Here is a 25001-nt window from a genome sequence, read left to right as displayed (position 1 = left end):
TAAGGATTTTTTGGTATACAGACTTCTCTTTTATCAACATCTAGTCTTTGTGAACTGTGGTCTTTCACTTGACCTGTGATCACCTACATTCAGGAAGCTGGTACACACAGACTTCTGCAAAAATCGACAAAAGCAGCCAGGAGCAGTTGTTTCTGATCAAAATTAGAGTGGTGCATCTGCACAGACTACACAGAGAGGCAGAGGACACTAAGCTGCATAGTACAAGATACAGCTCTGCAAATATATGCTGGCTAAGGCCAGGCTGGAGATTGATCATCTGGTATCTTGCCCAGGCTATGCAACAGACTGGAGTGAAATTGCTGTGGACATAATTTTGTGGTGTTTTGGCAAAGGCCCAGAATAATTGCATAGGTATTTCCCCTAGCTTCTGTGGTTCCGCACTGCATTGGTCTGGTCTAGGAAGGAGCAATGCCTGGGCACAGAGCACTACTGTCAGAGTTGGGGCCCCTCTGCTGGGCTGGAGCATATGGTGATTACGAGAAAAACCTCAGACTCGTTTAACGGAGCAACAAGCTCCCACCCAGTTTTTCTACGATCATACTTTGTACCTAAAGGACTAGTTTCCCACCTGTCCCTTCAGATCAAGCTGTATGGCCTTCACTGTGCCGCTTGCCTGCCGAGAGAGCATAGCCTTTTTGGTGGTGCCCCAGTTCAGTGTGCTCCTGTCATCCCAGGGAGGAGCTGTTTGGCTCCATCTGCATGACAGCGGGTCTGGAATTGGGTCGCCCTTCAGCCCAAGTGCCCAGTGAGGCTGAACATCAAGGCTGTCTGAGATGCTTGAGAGGCATCCTACTTTAACATCTGGGGAATTTTTTCCATGCCTTTATTTACACTCTGGACTCCTAATATAAAGAGAGTGTGCACATCAGGTAACTGCTAAACATGAACTAAAATAAGGCAAAATATTGTTTCTCAGGAGGTGATAGTGAAGGGAGATGATAACTCAGACATTTTACTAGTATTATAGCACAGTGGAGAGCAGTCTGCAGACCAGTTAGTTGACTACCAGCAGTGCGCTCTGTCCAGTTCCAGTATAGGCAAGTGTGTGTGAGGTGTTTGTGTGTGTTCAGCTCGTGCTTCTTCTACAGTTTAGGCCACACTTTGCTAAAGAGAATACATAACAAAGTAACTTTAGGATCATTTTCTCTCTCATTTACATGCATTTGTGTAGCAATTATTCTAGTATTAGGAAAGCATTTAGTCTGTTTTTGTATTTTTTAACGATATGATATGATATGTATGCTGTATCATAAAAGGTTCAGTACTATCTGAACAGTCAGCTCTGAAAAAAATAGTAAATATTATGTATCAACAATGATTCATAAATCACTTGTGTTTGTAGATTGCGGCAGAAGACATCTGGCTAAATATTTCATTTGCTGAAAAAAGAAAATCTGGAATGATTAAAACTATTTGCAAATTAATCTAAATTTGGTTTAGATGACATTTTTTAAGCTGGCCAAAATATTTGTTTGTTGCACTTTTTATTTAAATCATTCTTTCAGGTCTAAATAAAATTTTGTTTAGAATTTTTTTGTAATTTAATTTTGAAATTTTGAAATATATTAAAATATGAATGAAAAGTTTCATTATGTATGAGTTCCTGGTTTTGTCTGAAAAATAATGGTGTTTCATTTTGGCAGAAAAACTGAAAATTTCTAAAATAGTGTTTCTCAGATTTAGGAGATTTTTATGATGTTCTTCTCCAGCTGAACACTGAACTGGAATATTTTTTCTACAGCTTGAATTACCTAGTTAACACAATAACTGAAATAATTAATGCAAGAACTGAAATATTCTGGTCTTATTCACAAATACTAGACTCTTTTATATTTTATTTTGGTTTCAAACTGTAGTAATTCTGACCTTTGATTTCTGTATGTATCTTTAGTAGTGTACAATTTCTCTCTTCCCTAGTGATTTTAGCAAAGGCAGATATTCAGTATCTGTAAGTAAACACTGAAAATCACTTGCTTCATTACACTTCTGGGCCATTGAATATCTTCTTTCATCTATCTAATTCCTCTCTTCTCATTGCCTCAGCAGTGTGACTCAATCAGGCACGTTTTATCTTTCCCAGATCCTTCGCTGAACATAGCGTAGTGTGCAGGAATGCAGTTTGTCAGACACATTGTGTCTGACATTCTTTGTTGGTAGAAGTGCAGAGAAAGAGATTATAAAATGCCTCAAAACCTTCAATAAGGCCGTTCCCAGGTTTCTAGTATCTGTTCATCCAAACAAAACATTCATACCTCACTTTTATGTATAAGACAGTATAGTATAGTTTGTATTGTGTCTTCCATTAGCGTGTTTTTCAGGCTCCAGTTTACAGATAGCAGATTATGTTATGCTTTGGCAAGTTTTAGGCTCCTTGAGGTTGAAAAGGTTGTGGATTTAGAAGAGAGAAACACATCGGTTCTCTATAATGTGGTTTTCATAGGCAGCGAGACATAAGACTGATTTTTTTTCTAGATGAGATCAACAGTAATCCCCTGTCTGACCGCTGATGTGTGATTTTCATTGCTCTACTAATATAAACCTTTCTGAGGTAAAGCAGTGCAAATAACTTCTGAAGCCGTTAGCTTCTGTCAAGCTAAGGGAATCTGACTGACTTTCTATGACATTTACTCCTCAGATTTTTGTCCACAAAATTTCTCAGTAGCTGCCTTACATGCTAATCCTTTTATTTGTGTTTGATTAAAAACTGTTCTGTGCACTGAGAAAGAAACTTTTGCCCAAATTCATCAGAAAACTTCGACACTTGACGTACTGGCCCAGCCTAAGCACAAAGGCAGTGTGTACAGATGCTGGAGATGGCAGACAAGTTCATGTAACTTCTGCAGGAAGAGGAAGGTAGTCATTATTTTTGCCTTTGAAATTGAAAACAGACATGAGAAACCACTTATTTCTGATATGTCATCACTGCAGATTTAAACTGAACATTTTACACTGGAGTTGCTTTGAGAAATTAGCCTAGAATAGGTAGGAGTAGCCTTGTTACAAAGTGACAAAAGAGCTGCTGAGTTCACATTAATGCTTCCTTCACTAGTTTTTTAGGAAAGACATGCCATTTTCATGGTAGTAAGCTGAGTTATGCTATGAATTCTCTGTCAGTGTACTCTGGGAGAATTTGGCTCTCCTTTCCAGGTCAGATACCGAAAGGGAAGTCTGGGAAGGCTTTGTAATGCAAATTTAGCTAGCCTTCGTTCACACTAGGAATGTTAGATGTTGACCCATAAGGACTGAGTTCAAGATTTCTGTGAATATGTGGGATTTGAATTAACGTGGTAATGAAAGCCTCTAAGAGCATCAAGCGCATTCAAAATCTAAATTACTTACATGGTTTAGAAACCTAAAGTTGGCCCTGCAATGATGAAAAGAAAGCTGATTGACATTGCTTCTCAGTATAAACATTAACCCGAATCTATCCGTGCACTTTTATTGAACAGCTGGTATGTTTTGTTTAATATACTCAAAGAGAAAAGTAATAATAGGTTTGTTGGAGACTCACTGCACTTACTGTGGATAAACAGATAATTGAGATGTGTAACAAACAGCAAAGAAACAGCTCCAAGCACAAATGCTCAGATATGATACTTTGTAGATGCATCATCTGAAAAATGTATTTAGTGTGTTAGAGAATATCCAACACATTAAGAGACAAATAAAAATGCACCAGAGAGTAAAAACCGCTAAGTTAATTTGGGGAAAAAATAACTATGAGCTCAATTACTTAATTCTGATTATCATCTGTGGTACAGAAAGCTTCCTGGAGTATCCTTTGAATCTACTATATTTTCACGGAAAATTAGAATAGGGGTACGGAATAAGGAAACCCAAATTCCTGAGTTTTAGCATTCAACGAAGATGCCCTGTATTCCATTGTAGTCCTTACTGTATTTGCCCCAAAGAAAGTGTATACTGCCAGTTTTCAGTATGCTGTGGAATTTCTCAGCTTTCTCTTTTTGCAGTGAGTCTTTTTATAAAGATTTAAACAAATGCAGATATACCTCTATGTGTTTTCCATTATCTCTGCAGTTGCTAACTACTTTTGTTTGAATTTGGAAAATGGATGCTGTTATTTTTTGAGTTTGGAAAGTATAAATGCAGGTAATTGTTGGGGTGCCTGTGTTCTTTTATGAGATAACAGTGCACCTAGATATGAGACTGTAATTTCTTGCAGGATGAGGGAGCTGACATTCTGATGTTTTTAAAACCGTGTAGGTCCGTTGCCTGTTCATGCAATATCACTAAAGACTTTAAATGTTGTAGTCACAAAATGTACTTTATTATAATGTTTATAACATTAAGTGTGAAAAGGAGCTGTAATTCATCCCAGTGGTTTGTTGATTGTTCTTTTTTATGCTAGTTTTCTGATTGTATGCCTCTTATTTCAGTAGCAGTCTTCTGCCTTGTGGGTCACTGTCCAAATGCATGATAAAAATTGCAGTGACACTGGAGGACTGGATGTGTATAATTGAGAATTATTATTTTGCAATTTTATATCAGTACTAATATTTTCCAATTTTCTTTTTCTCTTTTGCAGAGGGTATGAACTGTATGAACAAAGATCATGGGTGTGCACATATCTGCCGGGAGACGCCCAAAGGTGGGGTTGCCTGTGAATGTAGGCCTGGCTTTGAACTTGCCAAAAACCAGAAGGACTGCAAATGTAGGTAGATGAAGATTAAATTTCAAATGGCTCCAAATGTCTTATTTTCTTCATTATCGTTATTTTTCAGAATTCAAGAACTCAACTTGGTTTTGGCCAAAGGTGATTCATAGCTTTAGTAATCTGTGTTCTTTCTGTGAAGGATTTACTTGGGGATGGATAAGAGGGATTGAATCGTGGAACTTATTAAACTACTAAGATGTTATCAGCCTTTCTATGAATGCAGAAAGTGAGAGATCAGTTTAATCTAGATTTTTGCTGTAAAGCAGGAAAAAAGCATAGAGGATTCCAGCTTGCAGTATTTTGAAGGTCCATAATAGTGAATATGTTGATAAATCTGCTAATGACTCTAATGATAAATCCATTAGCATCATCAAATTAACAGTGCTGATTCCTCTTTTATAAGAGAGGAATGTTTGCTATAGTCCTGTATCATATAAACTGTTCCTAAAAAACAAACAAACAAACAAACAAAGTCCTGTATTCCTGAAGTGGGGATGTGCAGAAATGAAGGTGTGCATTACCCAACAAAATTGGAAGCTGCAATTTTTCTGTTCAGGTTAAAATAATTGACCTGCAAAGTTTCATCTGAAAACTTCTGAAGTACATGGGAGTCTTTTTGTTGGCTTCAGTGAATGTTGTATCTGACCTGTCAGAATAGCTTGCCTTCCTACCTGTTAGATTTGAGAAAGACAAAAAAGAGAGAATGCAATAACTGCAATAAAATGCCATAAAGCATGCTTCATACTTTGTGTAGGGACAGTATGTTTTGTCATAACCTTTCTTCAACACCAACTTTTTTCTTCCTGAGATCTCCACTGTTTAAAAATGCTAAGCTTATGTTTTCCTCAGAATGAAGTCAAAAGGATCACCTTTGAATGTCATCAAAAAGTGCCACAAGATACTGTACAGCCCAATTGCTTCTCAGTATTTAGGAGGCTATATAGGGGGAAAGTCAAAAGTACAGAGAAAATTGCTTTTATGGTCATTTTCATTCTCAGTGTTTATTGGAAGTGAACATTGCATGCTCTTAACTACAGTACAACATCAGTAAAGTGGGAAAGGATGTTTACTTATGTTTATTATTTGTTTGCACAAATTTGTACATTCCTTAGGAATTGCATTATCCTTTTTCATAGGGAGATGGTGACAGGAGAAATAAGGCCTCTTCTAGAATGATATTTCTAAATGTGTCAGAGTTTAATGGAGTAAAATACTTGGATTTATTCAATGCCCCGCAGAGTTCATATTGTAGTTTAAATTATAATGAACTTTTGTTAACAGCCTTCTAAGTAGGGATGCTGAGTTTTTCAAGGCCATGGAGCTTGCTGCAGAATACACCAACCCCTAAACCCATAGCACATTCTGCAAATACGTTCTAGAGTCTTCTTTTAAAATATATATACTTCTACGCCTTCCAAATGCAAAGTAGAAAGCTGTAGCCAGTTAGCCTGGAACAGTAATTCTGAGAATGCAGCAGGCTCATTCCTCTTTATGAAGGTCTAGTTCTGAAGCTGAGTGCTGGCTTTTTAAAAACTTTTTCACAATTGACAATTTTAGTGGAGTTGGTTTAAATCTTTAGCTGCAGGTTTGCAAGTACTGAGTACAGCTATACTGAGGAGCTAGAGAGGAGACATTTGCACCCTGTCAAGCTGGACTGGGTTTGTATCCTTGGTATTACCAGAGATTAAAACAGCTTTGAAGTTTCTCTCAAGCATTTTGGTTTACCAAGTTGCTTCCAGGAGACTGGGCCTTTCAGGGTTTGTCAGAGATTGCTTCCTTGTTTCTATATGTGAATAGTTGACAGAGAACCAATATCTCACTAGGTGAATTTTTATCAGCTGTTCTGCAACTGAATCAGAATCCTGGGAGAGATTTTCAAAAGTTCTCAAGGTTGGCCCAAGTCCACTACTAAAGAAACATATGTGTTTCTCAGAAGAAAGAAGATGTTAAAAGAACTCTGAAGTTTGAAAGCATAAAAAATTAGAAGGAGGCTCCCTGCATATGTCATTACATCCTAATGACATGATCACGTATCACCTAATTGCATGCAAATAAGGCAGTCACTGTCAGTGTCTTGCTTCATTCAGTGGCAGGATGGTCAGTGCTCATTAAATAAGCTTTTGTTCAATAGTTTCTTCTCCTTCATAATTCAGTGTCATCCTTTGCCAACTGCACTGTAGTTAAACTCTGCTCTGAACATAAAATGTTTAACTTCCTCATGGATTTTCTCGTGGTACTCGATACTGTAATATCTGAGTGCTTCCCAGGCATTGTTAATGTATCTTCAGAATATTCTTGTCAGGTTCAAAAGTAATGTTTTGCCTACCTTACAAATGGATAACATATATGATGATGTTAATGTCAAAGCCATTTAGTAGTGACAGATGACTAACGAGACACCCAGAACCCGACTTAGTAGTTACACACATAGTATGATCAAAGTGGCTCCAGCTATACTTGCAAATGCCAGGGAGAAAGGAATATTTTATTATTAACCTATAACAGATATGATTTAAGTGACCTGCACAGCCCCAAGTAGGAATTCAATGGCAGAGGCAGAAGTAGAATTGAATTTTCTAGGGCTCTGTTCACTCTCTGAATAAAGACTATCCTTTCTTGCTGATGTCTTGCCTTCTGATTTACTCAAGCTGCAGCAAATGATACAGGGATTCTCCAGTGAGATTCTTCAGACCTGATTTTCCCCAGCTCCACCTTTACACTGCCTAAGACAGGAATGCTTATCATCTGTCATTGAGGATGGTTATCGTGATATGAAAAGCCTGTGGACTATATAAAAGTTTGATATTTTGTAGCTTTGGAGTACTTAATATTGCAATCTCTGTTTTTCTTAATATATTTTTAATCAAGCAACCTATCAGTTACAAAAAGAAAATCTTGGCCACCACCCTAGGAAACCACAGAAACATTCAGGTTGGAAGGGACCTCAGGTCATGGAGAAATACATCAAGCAGAATCATACAGATCCCTATATATAGTTCGGCAGCAAAGCAATATCCCCTAGCAGCAGTAAATTACCACCTTCTGTGTACGTAGGCCATGAGAAGAGAATATGCTTTGTGAGTGATTTTCACAGATATTTGCTGGCAGCAGAAGGGTGAGACTTAGGAATTCTGAATTTGGTTCCAGATCACAGAGGAAACGTGTGGGCAATGACCCCCTATTTCTGCTATCCCTGTTAGATCTCAAATTCCTGTTCCTGAGCCTGATAGCATTTGATAAAGTGCTCGTAAGATTTTTTTCTCCAAAGCATGGACAAAACAAGGTATTTTTTGTTAATTTAATTGTTAGCTGAATCAGTTTAGCTGGAACTTGAGAAAGGAAGAAGAAACCCAGAGCAAACCCACAAGCGTTTAAGTTGCAAACTGAATGCATTAATTCTGGCAGAATCTTAAGCGAATAAAAGTTGAGTCTTTCAATGAAAAATACTGGATCATCTTAACTACAACTATTTCTACCTGCCTTCTCTTATAATAGTGATTTAAGTGAGCAGGATGGCTAGTGCTAAGTAATTCCAAAAATCCTGTCCACTATGTTTAGTTTACAAAATAAAATGCCCTCCTACCTATGCCAAGTGCTACCTTTTCAGCTGCTGCCGACAGTGTTCTCATGCAGCTATTTGTGTCAGTACAAAAGATATGTCTGTAATTTTATATGAATTACATGTTTAATGATTAATTTAGTTATATAACATAGCAATTCTTAATTTATCTGGAATTATAATGGGCTGTTTCAGGCTGTTACACGAAGTCATACTAAAAAATAATTTTGCTTGCTGCAAATTCTGTGGTGTCTGAGCAATGCTATACATCTCATCCACATGAGAGCAAGAGAAGGATAGCATTATCTTAGGGGAGAATTAGGTTGCTGGGTACTAAATACTACTTTCAGTATTTGGCCATATTTTAAATACAGCTGTAAACAATAAGCTGCTTCATGATACTAATACAGTGTAAAATTTAAGCTGACCTAACTCCTTACCTGGGCTTTCTTCCTAAAGGCACTTCTGTGCATCCACTTCTTTAAACTATCTATACAACCTCTGTCTTTGGATCACTGTGGATTTGATTCCAAATAATAATTGATTCTTGGAAAATCCTAGGTCTATAGACAAATCATGTCTTACCTGGAGACACATTGTACACATATATTTAAACAGTAAGATAATATTTATTAATGCTACTCTATCAAGCACTTGAAAGTTAAAATAAATGACATTGTCTGCATAGTGCAGGTATGTTGTGCATGGACCTTATGTAATTTGTACCCAGTAGATACAGGAATCAGATGCCTTTTTGACTCTAGGAATAGTCTGCCTTGTTTCATTTTTTTTCTTTTTCTTTTGCTGCTCCTAATCACAGGCAAGTCACAAGGAAGAGACTAGAAAAAGGCTAAAATGAAAATTCAGAGAAGCACTGCAGGCAGGAGCTAGGCTGTAGAGTCAAGCTGAGTTCTAGTATTTTCTACCTTCTGAGTGGCCAAACCTGAAACATCAATGACATTATTTATTGGAATATATATGTTAAAAACTCGGTATTCTTTAAATGTGTCATTCTTCTAAACAATTGTTCAGTGTCTTTCATCATCAAAATGTCATAGTTTTCTATGGATGTAAACACTTTAAACCACGTGCTAAGCTGTGTCTCAGAGATACTTAACATGGCCCAAGCAGGACGTCCTCCGAGCTAAACCATATAAATGCTGCTGCTACTGCAGTGCAGGCAGGGGAACAAGTAGGAGGATTATGCCACACTGCCTGCTTGGAGACCCTGAAAGGCAGCTGGCCAGGTCAGGAGCCTAGGCCTGATAGTCAATGGAGAGAACTAATTTTGTCTGAAGGTGATTTGAAGTGCAGGTGTCTGGGCTTCGGCTCAGGGTGCCCCGTAGCTCTTCATCCACAGTAAAAAGAGTCTTGGGAGAACAGACTGGTAACTTGGCCACTGCTATTAGTTACCTCATCAGATGATTTGCATCATTGTAGGGCTTGTGCATTGTTTTTACTCATGTTTCTAGCAAAGAACTTTCCCTAGCCTTCTCTGTAAGTGCTGCTTTTGGCCAGTTGTACTGAATGTTTCTCCCATAGCTGCAAAAACTAGGTCAAAATTTGACCAATAAGGTATTCTGATATCTCTCCCTATCTATATCATCTATCTTAATTATAAAGCCATAAACACTAAGGGAAAGAACCGAGCATCTTGATTGCAATTTAGACATATGTGCAATCATATACTGAATCATTGTTGAATGCAATCGTGTTATTCTGGTGTTAAATCTGCTGTGTGGGTATAAGTATGTCTGCATTCTAACAGATATGTGTATAGTCTCCTTTGGTAAGAAACATTACTTCCTCTTTTGCATCCTTTTTACTGTAATAACATGATTTATAGTATTTGAAGATGATTTGTGTCTGTCAGAAATAATACACCATCAGGGTTAGTAGGTCAAACTATTTTCCTTCTTTTTATTTTCTTCTCTAGTATCACAGACTGAACAGGCACACACTTAGTCTTTTGCATAGCAGTAGCGTGCAAATTTACATGAAATAATTCTTAAAAGAAAACTTCAGGATTTTTCAGGCATTTTGCTTTAATACTCTCTGATAAGAATGGAGTAGTTTGGGATTTTCCCTTGCCTTTAAAGAATTCAGGTTTTTTTCCTCTAACCAAGAGAAACTTTTCATTATGTCACTGTCACAAACTTAAAGCTAGAGGAGAATTGAAGTGATATGTTTTACAACTGGGCTTTGTAACTGCAGAGCTGTCAGGCTCCAGGGTTTTGGCTCTAGCCACTTAAAATGAAAAAGGGAAAAAAAAATAAATAAAGCTGATCTAGACAGAAGTTCAACTTCTTCAGAAACATGGTTTAATAATGCAAGGGAAAGTCCCCTGTGTTACACTGGTCAGAAAAACCAAGTAAAGATCCTTTCAACTCTGCTGGGGGAGGCTTTTAGCAAAGAATGCCAAAAATAACTGTTGCATTTGAGTTGTTTAAAATACACACTTTGTTGCTGATTGTACTTTAAAGTACTTAATAGAAATGCTGTTGGCTAGAAACATATTAAACATCTGGCATAAACAGCACCTTCATGTTAATTTGTGATGACACTGCAGCCCAGCAGGAAGAGAATATCGAGTGAGCCTGCAAGTAGTCCACCAGGCATGTCGGGTTGAGAAGGAGGGGAGGAGAATGGATGCAAACTGCTTTGTGCTAGATTAGCTCTGCCGGTTTGTGCCCATGACTCTGGATAAAAGTGAGCAGCCGCCTTCCATGCCGCTCACTGCCCCAGGTCTGTCACTTTCCTAACACGGCTGGCCGGAAGGGCAGTTCGTGTTTGCAATCGGGCTGCAGCCAGCTGATCCAAACATCCTCCATCTGTTCCTCTAGCTCTCATCTGGGCTGCAAAACAGTGCATGATCTACCCCCAGACTACTGTTGCATGTTGCAACAGGGCATAGAGAGGGAGGGGCACAAAGAAAGCAAAAAACAACCAGAAACAACTACAAACAATGAATGGGCAAAAAGAAGAGAGGTGAGGAAGAACTGGCATAGCATTGAGCAAGGAACTGATTTTTCAGCCGTACTACATTGAAACGGTTGAGATTTTCAGAAAGGAGAATTGACCTAAATTTTAATTTTTGGTTTGCATCAAAAATTAAAAACAAAGTATTATTGTGTATTGAAAGAAATGAAATGCCACTCCTATTTGATGCAAAACAGAATGATTTGTTCAGTGTATTTTTCAGAAAAAAAATAATGAGTAAGTTCATAAAACTGGAGGGAAAAAAAGAATGCCTGGGGGTGGCTGTTGTTTCAGGGGGCTTCTTTAATGTAACTTCTTAAAAGTTTGGGGTTCTCATGGTTTGGGAAGCATGAGTTCAATTCCTTTCTCTCTCTCTGGTGGGCCTGAACTCATAATTCCCATTTCTCAGCATAGAGCAGCAGCAAGCTGTCAAGCTGCAGTAAGGAAATCTTGGTTAGGCTGCTCTCCATCATTCTCACTGGCTCTGAAGAGAGATCGGAAGAGGGGTGGGAATCTATGTAGGCCATCTTCCCTGTGACTGTTTTTACCATTAGGCCACAAGACTGTTCCCTTGCTATCTCTGAATAGAACAGGAGTTTTATTCAAATTGTACAATGCAATGGTGTGAAGGATGAAGGATGCTTAGCACATGGTTGCCTTTAGCCTGCACTCACTTGGGAGATGGGCAGTCTCAGCTGTGATCTTTACCAGGCTTTATGGTCTGTGGATCCCTGAACTTGAGATTCCTACCCAGGCGAGTGATTTTAATGGGAATTATGTTGGATATGCTAATGTGGATCTTCCTCAATTTCTTTTGGTAGAACTGTTCCATTTCAGACAAAATACTTCAATAATTACTGAGAGTGGTGCAACTCTCCAACGCTGGCACATTCACCAAGATGTAGAATATTTCCATTTCACTTACTGTTACTGAAAATTCCTGTCTACTCCATTTTAATAAGCTGGTGTTAAAGCAAAGTTATTTAGGTCAGGGGAAATGGTATTTCTCTACTGGAAAGTAGATTTAAGTTTAGGTTTAGATGCCTGATTTTAAAATCCTGTTACTAGTTATCTTGACTTTACTGTATATTGGAATTTACCATTCTGGATCCTTTATAAACTCTCTTATCTAGAGAAGAGTTCCGATAAAGACCAATGTGAAGAAATTTCTTCTGATAAACAGGAGTCAGTATTTAAACTACTAGAACATTTCAAAACACTCAAATCCTCTGAAATGATGAGTATAGTGTAACTGAATAATGGGACATTGGATTTCCCCTCTACTTGTCAATGTGTGTATACCTGTAAAGAATCTGATTCTTCTGCACAGAAATTACCTGTATGAAAAGACAGTAAAAGAATTCAGAATTGTTTTATTTACACATTTAGTTACACACTATGCAACTGCAAAGGACTAAATAGAATAGGGGGAAATTAGAGCCATTGTGTACCAGCTTATTATTTAAAAAATGGTTTGCCTTAAGAGTCAGAGATTAAATCCATCCTACAATGGAGTGGATTGAATCTGCTCTATTAATTCATGGAAACAGCAAAATTCTACCTGTCTGAAAAGTGTGGGCTTTAATGTATGTTTAATATTTTTTCCACCAGAAGATCTTTTTAATAGTTGCAAGTAATTTTACATTGTACGCATGCAAGCCAAAATGACATCTCCAGGTGTTCCTTCCTAGCTGAGGCCAATACACTGTGTGGCCATAACAAGAGTGCATTTTTTGTTTCAGCAAAGAAAGGGGAAGAGAAGGAAAATAATGTTTTTCTTGGTTTATTTTTAAACATTCTTCTAGTCAAGGAGAACTAGTATTTGAAATAATAGATTTCAAGACATACATGTTTCTGGCTCTTTCTGTCTGGGTCTCTGCTTACTCCAGTTAGGACATGAAGGAGAGGGAGAAGAAAAATGCTATCTATAGACTTGAAAATATGTGTCTGTATTAATAGGCTGCTTATATGTTTATGCAATATATGTCACAGATATGAAGCATATAGCTTTTAGGAACAGGTGAAATTGGCTGAAAGTTCATGCTAAAGCTACTAATCCAAACAGACTGGAGAAAAAGTACTACACTCTTCTTTCTTTCCTTCTTTCCTTCCCTCTTCCTTCTTTCTTTCCTTTCTCTCTCTCTCCTCTCCTCTCCTCTCCTCTCCTCTCCTCTCCTCTCCTCTCCTCTCCTCTCCTCTCCTTTCTCCTTTCTCCTTTCTCCTTTCTCCTTTCTCCTTTCTCCCCTCTCCTTCTCCTTCTTTCATCTCTTTCTTATTTATTCATTTTTTTTCTTCCCTCCCTCCCTCCCTCCTTCCTTCCTTGCTTGCTTGCTTGCTTCCTTCCTTCCCTCCTTCCCTCCTTCCTTTTTTTCACTGGGTGCTTTGAAAGCAGGGCATGAGACAGGAGTGTGGCTAAGGTAATGACACTCAGAAAGAATAAAGGAATGTAAATGTCTTCAAATACAAATGTGATGTTGCCTTGTTTCTTGGTTTGTTACTGATCTTCTGCATTCTAAAAGGCCCTCAAAACTAATTGGTTTCATTGTCATTTTATTTATGTATACATTTATATACATTCATTTGGGGCATAACTAGTAACCTGTAACTATGGGAATGGAGGCTGCCAGCACACCTGTGATGACACAGATACTGGTCCTGTGTGTGGTTGTCATCAGAAGTATGCCCTACATTCGGATGGCCGAACCTGCATTGGTAAGTACTTCTCAACAGCACATTTTATTCTGTGTTGCTCATAGAATATGTACATGCACGTATGTGTGTGTGTATGTGTGTGCGTGTGTGCATGCATGTGTATCTCACCAGAGTTTAACAGCATCGCTGAGAGGAGTGTGTAATAGCAGTTCCTGGCCATGGCAGCTAAGGTCTCTGTATATATTGAAAGAAGCATTTGTGTGTGTTTTGTTGAAATGTTTTTTTAATGAAGTATCCCTTTGTTACTCCTTAGTAAATTTTTATTCCTCTTTTTATAACTAATAATTTTTAAAGTAAAAAAATGTAGAACATTCATAACTGTGACTGAAAGTTCAGCTCTTCCTTTCATTTTTGTGAGTCAGACTTCCTTGGGTAAGTATGATGAGGAAATGATCCTCATTTTCTAAACTGTGATTGGGGAAAATTAATCATCATGGTGCACTTTCTTCCTTGGGATATTTTTTATGATCCTAAAAAGTACAGCTCTTATAGTGAATATACTTTCACTGAGATTGTCAGTGGGAAAAGTGAAACAAGAGATGAAGCATCTTGGGAGATGCTATGCAAATATTTATGATTATAAAATTTATTATTTGCTTAACACTGTTTCTTTCCAGTCTTCACATTTTTTAAAATAAAAAGAGATATTTTTACATATTGTAAGTTAACATTTGAAAATTCTTACTCTCAGATCAGAATATAAACCCATAATGGTTTTCATTAGCATTGTCACCATGTTGACTTTTATTGTTTGTTTAAGTTCTTATGAATTTATATGAATTTTCTGAAATTAAAAGAAATGGATGCATATTTATTATCTTTTCTCTCCCTTATCAATACGGCAAGACACAAAGCACCTGATCTAAAACCCATGGAAATCTGTGTTGGTCACATCCATGGATCTTGATCCCACAGTGAGATCTAAGAATTAAATTCAGTGGCTGCACAAAGCTTCACTCACTTCTGATAGGTTTGATTGCACATGTGGTATGGTAGGACCAGCATTATATTGGTAGAGATAGAGCTGAACAAGGTTCAATACTGGATTCTACCTTGCTGTATATACAAGCTATATGTCAGTTTACAGGATCTCTCAGCTAGTACTTTTTGATTAACACAGTGGGCTAAATCTTGCAATCCCCCTGTTTAAATAATCTTTCCTGAAATCTGTGACACTTCTGGCTGTGGAAAACCTGCTATGGAGTGAGAGCCTTGAGAGCAGATTTTATTGAATGGATAATTGATCTCCTATTTCTCAGAGTTCACTAATATCCTCAGATTGATGTTTTATATTGTTCAGTATGTAAAAATGATTTTAAAAGATGTATACACTGCACTTTTTTATTATTTTTTTCCCATTTTTGTGATGTAATACATACAACTCCATGTTACATTCCTTGGTCTTGTGATATAAGTCACATATTGCTGCCTGTGCTGATTTTCTTCCCTCTAAGTAGTTCTTTCTCTTAGAATATATATATATATATTTTTTTTTACATTTTTATTCCTGCTTTCTGGTGATGGTTCCTGATTGCCTGTCTTGTCTGATAACTGACGTTCATTAATTATTTACAGAGCAAAATAAAAAAAAATCTCAAACAAAACCCTCTATTGCAGCCTGATCCCATCTAGAACTTGTTAAAAACAAAACAAAACTTCTTGTTACCACTCAACTATGTAGTTTTGCCACAAATAAAACCTGCCAGCCTCCTCCTCCTCACTTCAGTGATTCCAATGTTTGCTGTCTTCAGTGGTGTATATATTCTGGGCATCACTGCAAGAATGCAAACTTCTGCAATGACACATAAATACTTTTTGACCCTTTGTCTAACACATTTTGTCTTTGTTTGCTTGACTTATCCTTTTATTTAATTTTTTATGTTTGCTGCATGTGAAAGTCCCCACTTGCATTTTGTTTTTCTAATAAGGCAATTCACTCTCTGTATAAATCATTTTATTTACCCAATTGCTGCTTCTCCATCACTCTCTCTGTATGAGAAATCTTTATTTTTACTTCACTTACTGATCATCTCTTCCCACCCTTGTGACTCTTTCTGTGTATTTCTAATGAAGCACAACCAAACTAAAGTCCTCATTATGCTGTATGATCTTACATATAGGATATCAGAAACTGCCTTGTAAAATGACCTTTGCTGACATCATCTTGCTTACTGCATGCTTATAAAATTACTAAACCTTGTTCTTGCAACATCTTTTCTAGCATTGAATGTTTAGTTAGTAGTGTTTCATAGACAAGCAGGCAACCAGCACTGCCCAAATTGATCTTTTTTTGTGTTTGTTTGGTTTGTTGTTTGTTTATTTTTTGTTGTTTTGTTTAATTTGCATGCTGTTGTTTGGTTCCGTTTCATGCCATGTCAATGTGTGTAAGACTATGGTGCATCCATGCCCATCCATCACCGGACTCTTCTAGCTCTATGTCTGTCTGTCTTGGTCTTCTGCCTGCCAACTTCAGATCCTGATGCCACCATTAGCCTGAGTCACTTTACTGTTTGTCTTTAATAGTTTGTATAACTAGCATCCTTGGATTTTAATTTCCACCATTAACACCTCTCTGGGGCACTCATGTTAGCTGTCTTGTTCTCTAATAGGAGTCCAGCTTTGTGTACGTGGTTAATTACTTGGTAGTTGACCATTCTTCCTCCTCCAGCTCTTTCTTCCTCCCTCCCCCAAACGCCCTGTAATTTTTTCCTGGGTCTCAAAGGGAATTAACTCTCTAACGGGGATTTAGTGCTTTCATGCCTTGCTTCTTGGCTTCGGCTGTGCCATGCCAAGAAACTGTCTTAGGCAGCGGAAAATTGGGCTTGTGATTAACCAACTGCTCCATGTTTGTCCCTTACTTGTGTTTTAGAGAAGGATGAGGCTGCAATTGAGAGTTCTGAGTACAATGCCACGTCAGTAGCTGATGTGGACAAGCGGGTGAAACGGCGGCTACTTATGGGTAACACTTTTCTTCCACTTCCTTTGTTGTGCTCTCACTTTTGTCTGTATGTGTGTGGGGGAGGAGGTTCTCTTTTGGTCTCGTTTGGTTCTCTGGTTTTGGTTTTGTTTTGTTTTGGTTTTTTCAGTTGATTTTGTCTATGTGGAAAGGTCACCAATTTTGTTAAGTTCTCATCTGTTGTACAACTTCATTTCCTGGTTTTAAACTTTTTTTTCCTAATGCTGCGGCTTTAATGTTCAATTTCTTCTGCGTAGAAAGAAGCTTTTGTCATTAACCTTACTTACCCTATGCCAGCTACTGCTTATATGTGATTTGTGTGTGTTTGTGTGTATGTGTTGCTCTAGGGTTCCTAAAAAATCATGTTCCAGACCTGCCTTTTGACTCAAAAGTGGATGATGGTGAAATAAAACCATATTCTATTACACGTGTGATGTTAAGTGAATAATTGTATTTGTCTATTTACATATTTGCAGTACTTTTGACTGAAATGTAAATGTTATGACTGGAAAGTCATTTATTTCCTTTGTGTTGCTATGTTAGTAACCACTGAAAGATCTTTCCCTAGTGACTGGCGAGTTTCTGTGTGTTCTTCTTTCAAGACTAAAGCATGGCTTGTTTCTCTTAGTGATTGGAGCCTAGTAGAAGGGATGAAGTGATGCACTGAACAATGAAGATGCTTCTTTAGCTTCTCCTCTCAGTTAACTCATTGCTCACCTCTGTAATGCTCTCGTTCACATTACATTTATGGCCATTAATGAGAATGACCTATTGAAAATAAAAACGATGGAGTAGCTGCATCTCTGCCAGATTTATTTGCATATGACAAAGGGCACGCAGTAACACAGCTGGCTGAATGATGCCAACATTTTGGTGACTTCCAGGTGGCTTGTTGCTCTGTATTTTCCGTTCTCATGCCTTACACACCACATACAGTATTTCTACTAGTTTCTAAGCACAGTGAGCACTGTTGAGACATACCATTCATGCAAGAGATTCTTGCAGGATGAGGTTCTGCTCCATTCCTTACGGTTGCTATTTCCTTTCTTAAAAGCACCAAGTCCCTTACAGACGCTCCATTACTAGTCTCTGGCAGGCTCAGCACCTATCTGAAAGGACTGCTTTTAGAAGAGCAGAAATATCTCTGTGAAAATATGATTCAATTAATTGCTCGGTTAATTGTTGCAGTAGGTGATGACTGTTGTATGGTTTTCAAGTCATTTGTATCTTGTCGCTTGTGATAAACCACAAGCTTAATCATAGGCCAGAAAACAGTCACCATGTGGCAAATGGCATGGTGTCATGACTCTGAAATGGTATTAGATAATAACGTTAAAGTAAAATATTTTCCCTCCGATGAGCACCTGGGCATGTGTTGCCATATTTCTTTTAGAATATCTGTGGTTGTTAATTTGAAACGAGTTTGCAGACCTAGCAAGTGACCCATATTGATTTGTTGTTTAATGACGCATTGCTTAAATTGATTTAAGTTGACAAAAGCTGTGAGGCCACTCATCTTGCTTTCTAAAGTGCTATTAACACTTTCAGCTGGAATTTCAGTAAGGGCTATGTTCTCACTGAAAGTCAGGAAAAAATGTATGCGAAGGACCTCCCTTCGAAAAGCCGGTGTGCAAGGTCTAAATGGTGAGTTTGCCCAGCCACTAACAGTATGTAGGGCACAGTTGAGAGGGACTGGGCAACACAGTACACTGCTTTGCTGCTTCACCCTCTGATGAAAGTAATTCTCCAAACTGAAAAAAAGCTCACACTGCCTATCAAAGTCAAGGCAAATAGAATTTAAAAGTTACAATTAGCAGCAAGCTTCTTAGGTACACCAGATCTGCAAGTCCGAAGCCAAACATAGACTCTAGAAACATTTAAGTTTAGGGAAATAGTTAAAAATCCAGTTTGCAAAATACATTCTCACACTTTCTTACCTCCTGTATTAGCACTTGTCAGCCAAGAGCTGAGTTTCTGGACATGCTGTGTTTGAACAACTGATACCTTAGAAAAACATTAACTAGAGCTGAGAAGAAATGTAATTAGCAAGCGAGATCTGAGTGGGTGGCTCTGTTTATCTCTGCTCTGATTTTTGGTGTACAGAAAATCCAAGTTTGATTTTTTTGGTACAGTCTTAGTACATTTCCAAAGTGTAATGGCATTTTCTTGTACAGCCATTTTTCTTCAGATGCTCTCTAGACAGCTGTTTTAGAAAGTATTGGATGGCTCCTCAGGAAACCTTGTTACCAGTTCTTGCAAACAGACTGATTTTTTGACCCTGCTGCAGGCATTGGATGGGTAGGAAAAGTAGCAGACTTCATGTGATTTTAGTAGTCTAATGGAAGATGCTTCTGATTGCAAGCCCAGAGACAACTTTTTCTAGCCCCACATCATCTACTGCCTGCTATTAAAATTGCTATGATCTTTGTAACTCTTAGTACAAGCCAAAGCTATCTTTTTTGTCTCAATCCTTAATCCATTTCACAGAAGACAGAAGCTGGCATGAGATTACTTCTGAACATGACTGCTATCTGACATGACTGTGTATGCCATTCACTTTGCTACAGTAAGACTGGCCATTTCTATAGCTCAAACTGACTCTTAGAGATGTCTGGATCCTAGTCATGATGTGGTCCTGTGACATGTGGCTAAATCTGAACTATAGAAAAGTATAAATTCGCTCCCTTCTTTCCTGTTAGATAATTTTTATTTAGATCTTGTGAGGTAGACAAGGACCAGGTCTTCTCAGATGATCTGCAATAAACTTTATTTCAGAGACATTCAAATAATTCCTAGGAATTTTCTTTCTTTCTTTCTTTCTTTTTTTTAGTAAGGTTCAGGAAACCCTGAAGCCTTACAGCTGTTCTTTATCTCCCCTGTCCAGAGAGAGACACTTGGGCCCAGAGTAAAAACCTCTTTCATTTACAAGATGTCACTGTATAACATTTCTCTGATCTGTGAATGTAGCGGCATATTGCTACTCACACTGTTCGTTTATAGTTCCTTCCCTTCTTCCTGGGCCATTGCTCTGTCAGAGGAGAAAGGGATGCACCTTATTGTACCCCAGATGGACATTAGGCAAAGTTCGGCCATCTGCAAGACTTCTGAGGTGAGGTATAAAATGGACATTGATCCATGGGAGTTCTGTAAATTAGGAAGAGTTGTTCATTTGCACATCCATCCTGAAGAACTACACATATCCAAGTGCTCAAGAATAAAGCCTTTTTGTCCTTACTGTTATCTGTAAGGTACGTTTACACTTACCTTGGCACAGGACAGCTTGCACTTGTTATAAATCAGTAGGACAAAACCAGTGTCCTCAGTTCTTCTATAATGTCTGGCATGACTGGAACATTTATGTTGCAGTTGGTTGAGCACAGGCTTTAGCTCTGAAAATTATGTTCAAGTCTTTATTTGAAGGTATGGTAAAATACAATCTTTTTTTCCTAAGAATATTTTCAGTATATTTCCCTCAAGCAGTCAAAGAGACCTCCCCACTTTTCCTTGATCTTCTTTTCCTTGAGGACTTACTGGTCCAAGACTTTTTTTCCTGTCTTGGCATGAGACTGCCCTGTCTGATTAGATAAGTGTGCTAATTCATTTCAAATCTTTTTCTGTCCAGCTCCAGAATTAGTTTGAAACACAGTACATCATGTCCTACCTACCTGAATGACAGCTCTTCTATTCTATGCACACAACTTCAGAAGAGGCTAGTTTCTGCTGTGCTTCGTTAAGCTCAAGATAGGCTCAATGCTCTGTTCCTCTTTGACGTAAGAAAAAGAATTTTGTAACACTCTGTTCTTGAAACAATGAGGAACCTACCTTCTATCTCCTAGGGCCAGAGGAAGAGCATTTTCTTGTCAAAGTGGGTTCTTATAACAGTGATCACTGGAAAGAATGGAAAAGGAAGACAGAAGATGAGGCAGGAAAACGTAGTCTTTGCAGTGGTTCTGAAATTATCTGTATCCAAGGCCAAAGGAACCTGCTAGAAGGCACAGGGCGGAAAATGAAACCTGGTGAAAAATGGATCAGGAACGCATTTTCAAAAGTGTTGATTAGAAAATAAGATCAGAGAAACACGCTAGTGGATATAAGCTGGGTCGCATTATTAGACTGTTCATACATGTTTAGGGTCAGGATAGTGGAGAAAATGGGAATAATACTATCACTACAAGTGTCTTCAGAACATCCAAAATCTACACGGAAATTTAGTCCTTCACAAAATGTGCTCAGCTTATCCTAAGTGAAGACAGCTCAAGGTCTTGCCATTGAACACTGATTCCTCAGGTCTTCAGTAAAGCTATGGCTATATTTGCAGCCCATCTTAGATTCAGGAATGTAGACCTCTATTCTTACTTTGGAGGTGGCTACCAAGATCCTTTCAAACACTTTTACTGTCAATTGATGTGGTTGTGTAAACTGTAGGACTGTTAAAATGCATTGAAGTGTCCTGGACTTCATTACTTAGATTGCTTCTGTAGCCTATGGGGTCTTTTAAGGCATTTGGAAATCCACACCAACAGGGACCAGCTTTGCCATACTGAGATTTCTTATTATATGTACCTATTTTACACTGCATTTCTGACTTCCTGACAATGGCTTATAGGCCAATGTCAATCAATGGCTTTGATTAGTCTATATTCAGGGCACATTTCCAGCAATTAAAGTAGTATTTCACTAGCTTGTATTTTCCCTCACAGTGGCAGGAATCTTTTGACCTCTGCAGATGGCTGTTCTTCCATTTTCAGTAGCCTTCCAGACCTTTTATAATGAATACCCTGTTACATTTCTGGAAAGCAGGGCATGTTTTCCACTAAAACCACTTTCAGTCCTGTACTTAGCAGAGACATGAGCAGCGCAAAATGTAGTTTGAGAATTCCTCACACAGATGAGGTGTAGCTTGTGACAAAGAATAGCATTGCATGTTCTACAGGACCAAATCATCTCCTTTTTGCCTGAAGGTGGGCATGCATTGGAAAGCATGCGTCCACTATCAGTTCAACTCGCAAGGATCTCAAATAGTGCAGCAGATAGCAGAGCCAGTTCAAATTGGAAGATCGCAAGTGAGTGTACTGGAATGGCATCTTCAGAACAATTTGTTAAGAGTTCATTTATTTTTTTGCTTCGACCACCTTCATGACATGCCAGTACTCTTCTCTGTGTACCTCATGATGGTGCTCAGAAATATCAACCAAGGTAACTATGTTTATCCTGTTCTGGCTGATCCTGGTGGTTTTGTTTTCAGGAAATATTTTGTTTTAGCCTCAGGCATAGTCTCATGGGCCTTGACCAACTTTTCAGTAGAACTGCAAATTCCTCTATGTCCCAGCTAGTTCATTCTCTGGGTTAAAGTGACTGTTTTCTCTCTGGTAAGAAAGATCCACAAAAATAGTTGCTGCCTGCATGTGAATAGCTGAATGGCTAGAGTCTGTGCAGGGTTCAGCTAGGTCTTTTGCCCTTAGAGATGACTCCCAGCAGTGATTTCCTGCATCCAAAGAATGCGAGTGTTCTTCATTAGACTCATGAAAGTATACTTGACATCTATTTCAGCCCCATACCAACTAGTAGAAGCATACAAGGGGTGCAGTTCATCTCACCTCATTTTAGAGGTCTAAGATACATACCATTTTCTAAAAGTGAGTGCAAAGTGAGTCTAGATGAAATGGCTGTAGTTGTTTATATTGCAGCATAGTATGCAGTTAGATGAGATGAATCTCCCTTCATTATTTTCTCACCAGTTACCACAGCATTTTTAGCTCAGTACCTGCAGTAGGATTTTAATGGCATGATCACATTGTTTACAAAGGAACAATTTTAGCTCATGTCATGGCTTCCTGCATTTTTTGGTGATGGCAAACTTTTTAGCATCTATTCCATCAACTACATTGGTCAGAGAGATTCAGAGCTTTGTCACTGATCTGTCTTATCTTAGGTTTACCTATTTGCATCTGCAGTTGGTATTCAATTTTGTACCTTATGAGTCACCTGATGAGATAATCAGGCCTATAGTATTTTTTTCTTAAACCACCTACATCTAAGGATTAGACAACTCTATTCACCGTGGACATCAAACTCACTTAGATTTTCATTTGGTTGGGAGCAAATCCTTTAGGAGCACCCCTCACCTAATTACTCCATGACAGAAAGGTACCTAGCAATTTCCACCCAAGATTATCAATGTAGGTGGCAGATTGTGTCTTGTTAATGAGCAGAGGTGGAACCACCAAGTGTGACCTGAACATACTCCTCAAGAGTTTAAACTACTTCAGTGTTTCTGTGGCTGAGATATGCAGAAGGGCTGTCTGGACTGCCATGCCCACTTCTTCAGTTTGTCCTCACAGAGGACACAGCTTCCAGGCAGTATGCAGCTCTTACCAGAAGGGTTCTCTACTCTCCTTTTTTCTGGAGAATCAAGATCCTTCACCAGTAGCTAGCATAAGTTGGAGACAATAGCAGGTAGTCCCCTTCAATGTGAACGTCATATAGACAATTATGGAAGGAGAAAGAAAGGTCACTTACTAGGATCTAGAATTTCTTTGAGATGTGTTGTCCACATGTGCACTCCAGCCACCTTTCTCCCTTCTTCCTCCAACTCCACTTGGAAATTCTTGGAATTTCAGAGCTGAGGACTTGTGGTGTGGGACACACTGTGCCCATTTTCATAGTATTTGAGAGCACTCTGCTATGTGCTCTTAAGGCTGAAACATATGTGGCCTTAAATTGCATGAGAATAGATCCTGTAAGAATATGCATGTGAGTAACAAGTAAAAACTTTCTGATTTTTCTAGTAGGCTATCTTCTTTTTATTTCTGCCTCACTCAATGACATCTTGTAATTTTGAGGGTTGTGGTCTTTTCTACTGAAGACCATAAGTTTGGCAGAGCAATAAGGAGGCTTTCTGGCTAATGTTTTGTAGGAGTCATAGAGTAAGTGTTCCTGTGGGCTATGCCTATCTGACCCAGGCTGTTGCCTCCAGTCTGATGTTCTGTTTGGCAGGAATTTCAGAACTTAATCTCTTAGAGTCATTATTTTCTTTTCAGCAGAGACATATACTTCTTTCTTGTTTACAGGGAAGTAGAATTTACAAAATTAACTAGGATTCCTGGAGTCTGACAGTTAACATGATTTTCTTCTGCCAGATGTCAGATGGTTGTAGTAGTGGAGAAATACAGGTGACATCATATCATAGTGGAAACCTCCACTGATCATTATTTCAGGCCTCCAAAGATCTCTCTTCTAATGAGTCACTGTGAATAACTTCTCCAAAGTCAAACCTCTGTCTTGAATTACTGTATTCGATATAAGGCACACAATGACTGTATAGTTCATATGAGAATCCACCATTTTCTGGATTGCAGAAGGAGCCAAATGTAGTTCCTTTGCACTTCAGGAAGGAACATTCCTGAACTGCAAATCTTACTTCAGCACTACATTCTTTACCTTTTCTCTCTCTTTCTTTTCTTTTTTTTTTTTTTTTTTAATCTAACAAGAGTGTTCTGGCAAAAGCCTTTCTTCTTCTTGAAACTAAGGTTTGTAGGAAGACTCTGTTTTTTCTTACTGCTTTTGCCTGGAATGATCTTCAGAAATAGGAAGACAAAGTGTACATGGTAGTCTGATGAGAATATTCATTTCGAAGGGGAGAAAATGGTATTAAAGACCCTTTCTGGTGAGTTACTGCCCAGGTGTCAGGTGAATGTTGGACTATAAAGTTAGTATTACTCACTATAGCTTCATGAAGTTAATCTTTAAAAAAGAGTTAATAAGTTTTGGGCCAGTTTTGAAAACTGATAGTCTGGTTAGGTTTGGGATTCTTCAGGTTCAATAAACATAAAAGAACAGAGACTGGAACCTGAGTTTCCAGCATACCCTGTAATGCCTGAACTACCAAGCTATTGCAATAAAGAGTGTTATAATCTCTAGTTTTCCGTTAGAAAATTTCCAAAAGTCTTAGACTGTTTTTTTCCAATGTAAAATAAAAATAGATTCTGCAGTCTTGATTTTTGGTTCTCTTTCAAAATGAAATAGTTTCCAGGTGATCCTAATCTCAGTTTTCCCGTCTCTAACACCATGGAGATGGACAAGTAGTATTTAAGTTTTCA

At 38.3% G+C, this 25001-nt stretch overlaps 1 protein-coding gene across 4 annotated transcripts in view; it reads left to right on the top strand.

The window, feature by feature from the left end:
• SCUBE1 (signal peptide, CUB domain and EGF like domain containing 1) overlaps nucleotides 1-25001 on the top strand; it is a 216950-nt gene that overhangs the window by 100831 nt on the left and 91118 nt on the right. For 2 of the 4 annotated variants that reach the window (XM_085324449.1, XM_085324446.1), the window contains exons 5-7: nucleotides 4568-4693; nucleotides 13830-13946; nucleotides 16816-16905. In XM_085324449.1, coding sequence (XP_085180575.1) covers nucleotides 4568-4693; nucleotides 13830-13946; nucleotides 16816-16905 — 333 coding nt within the window. The remainder of the gene's footprint in view (nucleotides 1-4567; nucleotides 4694-13829; nucleotides 13947-16815; nucleotides 16906-25001) is intronic. The other 2 variants (XM_085324448.1, XM_085324447.1) reach the window with 1 other exon arrangement.

The sequence above is a fragment of the Rhea americana genome, unplaced genomic scaffold, assembly GCF_003343005.1.
Source record: "Rhea americana isolate MKP2758 unplaced genomic scaffold, rheAme1 scaffold_91, whole genome shotgun sequence".
Lineage (NCBI taxonomy): Eukaryota > Metazoa > Chordata > Aves > Rheiformes > Rheidae > Rhea > Rhea americana.
The sequence above is the reverse complement of the archived record's forward strand: the minus strand, read 5'-3'. Positions and strand labels throughout refer to the sequence as shown.